At 57.2% G+C, this 8,599-nt stretch overlaps 1 protein-coding gene across 1 annotated transcript in view; it reads right to left on the bottom strand.

Annotated features, from left to right (window-relative positions):
* The window catches only part of MAST3 (microtubule associated serine/threonine kinase 3), a 40,554-nt gene that overhangs the window by 28,818 nt on the left and 3,137 nt on the right, over nt 1-8,599 (bottom strand). Inside the window, exons 2-3 of the mRNA XM_040445555.1 lie at nt 5,293-5,324; nt 2,625-2,714 (exon numbers count right to left, since the gene is read on the bottom strand). Coding sequence (XP_040301489.1) covers nt 2,625-2,714; nt 5,293-5,324 — 122 coding nt within the window. The remainder of the gene's footprint in view (nt 1-2,624; nt 2,715-5,292; nt 5,325-8,599) is intronic.

Raw genomic sequence — 8,599 nt, 5'->3', positions numbered from 1 at the left:
CGTGGCAAAGGCCTCCCGTGAAAGGCTGACTAAGCCACCGATGTCTGGCGTCAGCCCCCTGCCCACCAGATCACGTCCCTCCCCAACTCACCCGCCCTCCGCGGCTCCTCGTGGCTTTTACAGCAAAACCACACTTCTGGGTGAATCCCTCTCCTAGGTCTCAGATCCTAACCCTGTCTGTAGCTCAGGACCTGCCTCCCTCTGCTTGTATTAAGTGACTATGTAAATGGCAAAGCCCCAGTGAGCATACAGAACCCTACCCTCAACCCCTCCGTGGTCTGACCATCCCAAGCCCTTCCCACCTGCCCATGCACTGTCCACACCCCTCCCAGCTCTATATGCTGTATGGTTCTTAGCTCCCTGGATAGAAAAATACAAATTCTTCCCCATGGGGGCCGAATTCACGACCTTGAGTGCACGACCTTCTTCGATTACCTCCTGCTCACCACCACAGGCAGAGCCCTCCCACCTCCTTCCCATTTGTCCATGCCATAAGCATTAACTGAGCCCCTGCTGTATACCAGGCCCCGCCCTAGAATGGAGAGGACAGATCCAGCTCTGGCCCTCAAGGGGCTCCCAAACCTCCGGGTGAGAAAAATAACCCAAGAATCACACAAGAAAACGTGGAAATCACACCCACAATGCAGTCTCAATGAGGGGAATGGACAGGCATAATGGATGTATCTGGGGCTTGGGAGGCCCTGAATGGGGGCTGTGTTCAGAAAAAGCTTCCTATCTGAGGGCTTGATAGAGACGTGGCAAACAAAGAAAGGAGGAAATGGAGCTCTGGGCAGAGGAGTAGCAAATGCAAAGGCCCCGAGGCTGGACCAGCTTATACTCTGGCAGCCCAGGAAGCCTCATGGCTAGAGTATGGTGAGCGAGATGGGGAGATAGGTGACAGGGAGATAAGAGGTGGCAGGGGCCAGACTCATGGGGACTTGGAGGCCGAGGGAACAAACGTGGGCTTCTTCCTAGGGTACTTGGAGCAGGGGAGGCAGGGACCCATTTCCTTGCCTGACCCAAGGTGATGGGGCTCTGCTGCCCTCTGGTGGCGGGTGAGGAGGCTTTTCTGCTCAGAGCCCCAAACTCTCTGCCTCCATTTGCTCCTGGTAAACTGGCTCAGCTGTTGTTCACTTGGTGGTTGAGGCCAAGCAGTCGGTGTGAGATTTGGCCCGACACTCTTTCCCAGGGTACCTCTGCACAACATACTGTGATGTCCTGGGTTTCCTCCTCCCCTAAATGGGGGGTACAGCAGTCCCCACTGGATACCCCGACCTGGTCTAGGCCCCACCATTTTCTACCCAGATGTTATCCTGGCCACCTCCCTTCCTATCACTTGTCCTCGGCAGACCTTTCTTCCCCCAAGGCAGCCACAGAAGCTTTTCAATTCTTGGTCCTGCCTCAGGACCTTTGCACGTACAGTTCCCATTGCCTGGTACCTCTCTTCCCCTAGCTCTGCCTCGACCTTGGCTTAAACACCACCTCCCCCAAGGGGTCACCGTCTGAATGGCTCTTGTTTGTCTCCTCACTTGTTCACTGCCCACCTCCAGAGATCTGACTGAGAGGCCCATGAGGGAAGGATTACGTTAATCTTGTTCACAGCTATGCCCTTAGCATCTGGCTCACAGTAGGTACCTACTTAATGAAGGGAACTGTCTGTTGCCCAGCACCCAGTGAGGGCTCCAAATTGTTCTCTCTTCTCCCCACGAAAGGTCTATTGGAAAGAATCTAATCAGTTCGTTCATACTGAGGTATAAATGATTGATGGGCCATTGAATTCTAGACATGACTGACTCACACATCTGTCACCTCCCTGAACTTTTCCCAAGCCGTGCGAAGAGCCCACGACAACCCTGATCTTCCCTCCCATAGAGGGGGCAAGACCCTGAGATGCGCCAGTCACAGAGGCTGCCTCAAACCCTCAACAGACTCTGGTAGCCAAGCTGGCCCTGATGCTCGGTCCTCAGACGTACTGAACCAGGAGAAGTGGCGTCTCCTCTCAGCCTCAGTTTCCTCAGCTGAGAAATGGGGACAGGAAGGGCGCCTCCCTCTCGGCTTGTGCAGGAAACAGAAGGTATTTGGTACAGGGCTGGCACTCAGTCAAGCTGGTTCTTTCCTCCTGACGCCACTTTGCCTGGTACAGTGCGTGGGGCTCTAACGGTGAACTCTCAGCTTTGTGTGTGTGTGTGTGTGTGTGTGTGTGTGTGTGTGTGTGTGTGTCTACATTCAGAGGGAGGAGCTTTCTGGCCAGCTGAGCTGGGTGTGGGGAGGGTCCTGGAGGTCACAGGCTGGAAGGCAAGGCTGATTCAGCAGGGAGGGCCCAGAGCAGGCTGGGAACCCAGCATCTGTCCCAGGGATGTCCTTGGGCCACAGCTCAAGTTCTAGCCTCACCTTGGCCACCTGTCGGATGGAGGACCTGTTGGCTATGGTTGAAAATGGAATTTCCCCCATCAAGGCCCTAATGTGGATAGTAGTTTCATTTTATGGAGGAGTAAACTGAGGCCCAGAGAGGTGATGTCACCAGCCCACAGTACCTTGGTGAGGAAGCTGGGTCTGGGAGGCTTCCAAGGTTCTGGGGTGTCAGGGCAATGTCTGAGCCCCGCCCCCCAAGTGCTGTCACTTACCTCCAGGGATGCAGGCCCAGTGAGGGGCTGCAAGGGCTGCAGGGGCTGCTGGGGCTCAGCAAAGATGGGCTCTGGCTGCTCGGAGACAGACTGTAAAGAAAGAGGCCGGGGACGGTGAACCTGGTGGTGGCCCCTGCGTGTGGCCGAATCCGAATTCGGACCAGGACTTAGGTTCCCTTAGGGAGAAGGAGCCCCCAAGGCCCGGGACTCTGGGTCTCGCCAAGGCCGCGGGGGTGGGGCCTGACCGATGACCGATGACCCGGGAGGGCTCCCCGGAGGCGGTGGTCTGACTCTGGGCGACTTAAAAAGAGACGCGGGGGGGGGGGGGGAAGGGCGGTTGTCTGTCTGCCTCTCTTCCTCCCTCCCCATTTCCCCCCTTCTTCGCCAAGCACTCACTCGAGGGTCAGCGCCGGGATGTGAAGCTTGTCCCTGCGAGACTTCATGCTGAGGCCGGGGTTGCGTCTACGCGGCTGGGTGCCAAAGCCCTCTTTGTGGCCCCCCAACCCCTGCTGGTGGCGCGATCGGACAGACCCACAGAGGCGGACGTGGGGACAGCACGCCTGCCGGGCGCGACGGACGCGGCGGCGCGGAGGCCGGGCCGCCGGGGGCGCGGGGGGGCGGGCTCTCTCCGCCTCGGGGCGGGGCTCGGGCCCCGCACCTGCGCGCAGGCCCAGCCCAGCAGGAAAAGTCGGGCTGCGGGAGGCTGGAGTGGCAGGTGCCACCCCCTCCCGGAGAGAGGGACGCCGAGGCTGCCGGGTCTCGAGCCCCAGGGCTGCGCGGCCGAAAAGGAAGGGCGGTCACTGCCTCCTCGGTTGGCATTATTGCTCCATCGCCTGGCCCCACCCCTTCCCGGCCGGGTCTGTGCCCTCGCCCCACCCCTCCCCGGGAGGTGCGGGGGTGGGGGGGGTGGGGTGTTGTCTTTCGGACCCCGGATCTGAGCGCGTCCCGCCCCTATTCCCCCACCGCCTGCCGCTCAGCACAGGCCCTCGCGGCGGGTCTCAGCATCCCCTCGCACATCCGAGGCCGGTCCACGCCTCCAGGCCTTTGCTTCGCTGGGGTCCCTGTCTGGAGCGTCGTCCCCCTCACCCACATCCCAGTTCGGTCCCATGGGCCCCTCTTCGGCGGAGCCGTCCCTACACAACAACCCATGGCGCCCCGAGTCCCACCCTCCCTTTTGCCCAGCCCAGTTCCCAAGACTCCGGGGTTGTGTCTGGCTATGGCCCCCCCCCCCCCCCCCCGCCCCCCCCCCCCGCCCCGCCCCCCTCCCGCGGGCCCGCCCCCACGCCCACCCGGCGGGGGGGGGGTCTGGCTCCCCCCCCCCCCCCCCACCTCGACACCCCACTTAGACCCGGTCAAGAACGCGGTCGGTAGCAGAAAGTAGACAGCTCTCAGGGAGTCTTTGTCCTCGTTCTGCCCCGTGGCCCAGGACTTTGTCCTCCGTGGTTCTGACTGATTCCGGTCCACCACCCCGCCCCGAGCCTGGGCAAAGGCCAGGGACAGTGCCCGCCTTCCGGTCAATGCCGGAGCCCCGCCCCTACGGGCCCCTCAGGCTCCTCCCCACCAGCTGCACATCCCCAGTCCATCAAGAACATATGGTCAGGCCGTGGGGGCCAGTCTGACCCCATCCCCACCATCAGATTTCAACCTCCCTCCTCTCTCCCTTCACCTCCCCTGTGCTCTCTTCATTCCAGCTACTGCCGTCTCCATGATGTTCTTTCAATGCCAAGCTGGTTTGCACCCCAGGACCTTTGCCCATGCTGTTCCCTCTAACTGGAATGCTCTTCCCCTCAGACTTTCCCTCTTGCCTCTTCTTCCTCTTCTAGATCTAGGCTCAAATGTTACCTTCTCCAACAGGGCTAAAGCCCCCCCCCCCCCCCGCCCCCAGCTCCTCTGTTTAATTTCTCCCCTGCAGTACATCTCTTCACCATAACTCTCCCCAAGAGAGTGTGAGCTCCACGGGCAGGGTCCAGCATCGATTTGTCTCTGTGTCCCCCCCATGCCTGGAACAGGGCCTGATACACAGTAGGCACCCCAAAAAAGTTTGTTAAGTGGGTAATTTCACTGCCAGGCAAGAGAATTCCCATCCCTCAGGCAAACACAGCCCCCAAAGAGCGGGTGTTGTACACTCACACACCTCCGGACCACTAGCACAAGGCAAAACCCTCCCTGTCCTGGGCTGTGCTTTCCCGTCTGTAAACCAGCAAAGACACGACATAAAACGGTCTGTGAGCTCTGGGATCTGAAAATGCCAGCCTACAGAAAAATGCTAACGTGACCCTGAAGGATACAATTTTCTACCTGTGTTCCCTGACAGTGAGCTCCCCGTCATGGGAGACATGCAAGCTGGCTCCAGGATACTTGGCTGGAATCCTCTCATTTGGACTCTAGATGCTAGACAAGGGTTCCTTTTCCAGTCTGGATGCCCTTGTGCCAGCTGTGCAACCCTACAGCGCTTCAATCTCCACATTTGCAAACTGGCGTGGGCCCCCAGCTTGTGCGGGCCAAATGAAGCACTTCCAAAGCACTTTGCAAACACCGGGGGAAAGGATCAAGGTGAGCAGCTTTGTTGTAATTATCACATAAATTCACAGTCTGGAGGCTGCCGCTGAAATATCTGTGCCCAGGACCGTTGGGTCCAGCCCAGCCCACTGGCCTTAGGTGAACTCACCCACGTCCCCGGCGTGGCAGGCTCAGCTCCTTCTGAAACGAGAGGAAACAGGGGTCATTCCCAAGGAGACAGGCCCTTTACATCCCCGGCCCTCCACCCACATCACCCCGAAGGTGGCCCCTCGCTCACCCAGCTCCAGCCAATGCCTCCTTTCTGCTGCCCCATATTCTGGGTTCTGCCCTGCCTCAGAGCCTTTGCACCGGCTGTGTCTTCTGCCAAGACTGCCTTCCCTCCCCTCTGGTGCTAGTCAATTGCACATCATCCCTCAGCTCAGGCACCCCTTCCTCCTGAAAGCCCTCCAGACTCCCAATCACCTCCCTGCCTAGCTCAAACCCTCCTTGTACTAAAAATAACTTCATTATTTTATTTGATTTTAAAGTTTATTTATTTATTTTGAGAGAGAGGAGACAGAGAGAGAGGAGAGAGAGAGAATCCCACGCAGGCTCAGCACTGTCAGCGCAGAACCCGATGCGGGGCTCGAACTCACGAGAACATCGAGATCATGACCTGAGCTGAAATCAAGAGTCGAACGCTTAACCGACTGAGCCACCCAGGCGCTCCAAAACTTCATTATTTTAAATAACAAATTAGTTATATTTGTAAAGAAGTATGTCAATGGTGGCTAAATAGTAACAATTGTTCGAGGAAAGGGAGATTCTTGACTCGTCTTCACTCTGCCCCCTCCCAGATCTGAAAGTCACTTCTGCAAAGCTTCTGTGGATTTGTCTTGGGAACCGATGGGGGGTGGGGGCACTCATCAGTGCCTCCCTTTTGAAGACCCTTTTAGAGCTCAGCAAGCTGACTGCACCAACCCTGGGTGCCCTCGCCATATGCAGGGCAAAAAGCCGTGCACTTGGGGTTCATGGTGACCCCGGAATCCATCCTCCAATGTAGCTCACCCAAGAAGGTTTCTAAATTCTCAAAAGGCCATGTCACGCAAGCTTAGAATCTAGGGATACTCAGACCTGGGTCCAGATCTATTTATTATCTGTTCTTGCCTGGCTGTGGGACCTTGAGCAAGTAACTTGCGCAATTCGTGCTTTGGTTTTCCCACCTATAAGGTGGAGGGTAGCATCAGGAGGGTCCCAGGGTAGTGATGATCAGCCATTATTATCGTGGCTGTTGTGCGTTGTGTTATTGTTGAGCTCAGCAAGGGCCTAGGTGGACTATCGTAATACCTGATAAATTTTACTGAGCCACCTAATACATACAGACCAGGAGCAAGGGCCATTTGTCAGGCTGGGAAACCGAGGCGCAGAGGGAAGCCAGCTGCCCATGTCTCTTGGCAAGGAGAAGGAAGGGAATCCAGGTCTCTGGACACCCCCACCCTCCCTGCTCCCCCCCCCCCCCAAACACACACGCCAGGGCAGTCCTGTGGAGGACAGACACATGACTATTTTTACCTAGGTGGGCTCTCCGGACTGCCCACATCCAGAGCGGGGCGTTCACCATGGCAACCACTGACGTCATCAGCCCCCACAGCCAATTCAAGGGGGCTGGAAGCTGCCCGGTGCCGGACGGGGCTGGGAGAGGTTGGCTGGGTCCCCCGGCAGGGGAACAGGAGGGTCCAAGAGGAGGGGTGTCACCCCGAGGCCTGACCCCAGCTACCCTGAGCCCACAAAACCGGGCGGTTCAAGGTGGGAGGAGGCTGACTTGCCATCCCGTGGTGTTTCTGTCTGCCTGAATACCTCTGGGAATGGAGAGCTCACTATAGTTCAGGGCAATTGATCACAGTCATAGGAACCACCACCATCATTAAGGCCTCCTGCTGCCCCCTCCAATTGTTATGGGGTCTTATGCCAGCTTACCCCTCTCCTCTAACCCATGAAACAGCGAGGAGCTGGCATCTGAACCCAGGACTTCCTTGCTCCGCCACCCCCTCCTCCATCCCAACCATTTCCTTCCAAAGCCCTGGCCGTCCTGGGTTCCCAGTCTGGCTCCCCATCATCTGAGCTGTGTGACCCCCGCCAAACAATTTCACATCAGTGTCTTCGTTTGGAAAGCCTCCCGGTTCCATAGGGTCCTGGGAGGAATCGAGAAACAAGCTAAGAGCCCGGCACTGGGGAGGCTTCGATAAATCCGTGCCAAGACAATGATTTTGTGAGGTTAATAATAACCACCAATTTCACCACAAATTTTAATTTGCTTCCAAAATACAAAAAGATGTAAAGTGGCAGAGAGAAGCGAGGGAAGGTCGGCAGCCCCCTGCAAAGGCTCTGTGGAAAGCTGGGACCACATGGAATTCTCCCAGCACCGCCCCCGGACCCTCTGCTCCCAGAGCCATCTGCTTCCGCCTTCAGCCCCCTCTTCGCCGGCTGTTCTCAAGAGTGACTCCCGCATAGACCAGAGTAGGTGGGGGCCCGATCCCTTGGAACTGCCCTTTAAAGATAATATTTACGGCAACCTCTTCGGTTCTTGGCTGGGCTGGGCAATGCTGCCTCCCAGCAGAAGCCTCAGCTCCATCCTGAGGAACTCCCCCCCCGGGGCATGGACACCCCCACAACTGGAGGCACTGGGGAGACCCAGGGGGAGAGAAGGGGCTGGAGGTGGGGGGAGCCAAGAGGCTTCCTGGGTGGGGGGTGGTCAGGCTGGTGGGAATCTGTGCGGTGGGGGTAGGACCCAGGCTGGCTGGCACCAAGCCCCACGGGAAGTTAGCAACTGCAGTGAAGGGAGAGAGAAGTCAGCAGGGACCACAGAGCACCAGCCTGAGGGCTTTTTGGAGGAGAAGAGTAAGTTGAACTGGGCCACGAGGTTGCAGGATGGACCTTCCAGGGAATGCCTCCAGCAGCAGCAGAGACAAAGTTCAGATAGATACAAGCTCTGGCCACCTTCACTGCCCCTGGATTTGGAGATCTGGTGTTTTAAAAGTCTGTGGTTCGGAGCACCTGGGTGGCGCAGTCGGTTAAGCATCCGACTTCAGCTCAGGTCATGATCTCGCGGTCCGTGAGTTCGAGCCCCGCATCGGGCTCTGTGCTGACAGCTCAGAGCCTGGAGCCTGTTTCAGATTCTGTCTCCCTCTCTCTCTGACCCTCCCCCGTTCATGCTCTGTCTCTCCCTGTCTCAAAAATAAATAAACATTAAAAAAAAAAATTAAAAAAAAAAAAAAGTCTGTGGTTCGTGGGGCGCCTGGGTGGTTCAGTCGGTTAAGCATCCGGCTCTCGATTTCGGCTCAGGTCATGATCTCACGGTTCATGAGTTCGAGCCCCGAGTCGGGCTCTGTTGCTGACAGTGTGGAACCTGCTTGGGATTCTCTCTCTCTCTAAAGAAATAAATAAAAACTTAAAAAAAAAAAAAAAAAAAAAAAAAA

Source organism: Herpailurus yagouaroundi, unplaced genomic scaffold (assembly GCF_014898765.1).
Source record: "Herpailurus yagouaroundi ecotype Mexico unplaced genomic scaffold, PumYag 193, whole genome shotgun sequence".
Classification (NCBI taxonomy): Eukaryota; Metazoa; Chordata; class Mammalia; order Carnivora; family Felidae; genus Herpailurus; species Herpailurus yagouaroundi.
Note: the sequence above shows the minus strand (reverse complement) of the source record. Positions and strands in the feature narration are given on the sequence as shown.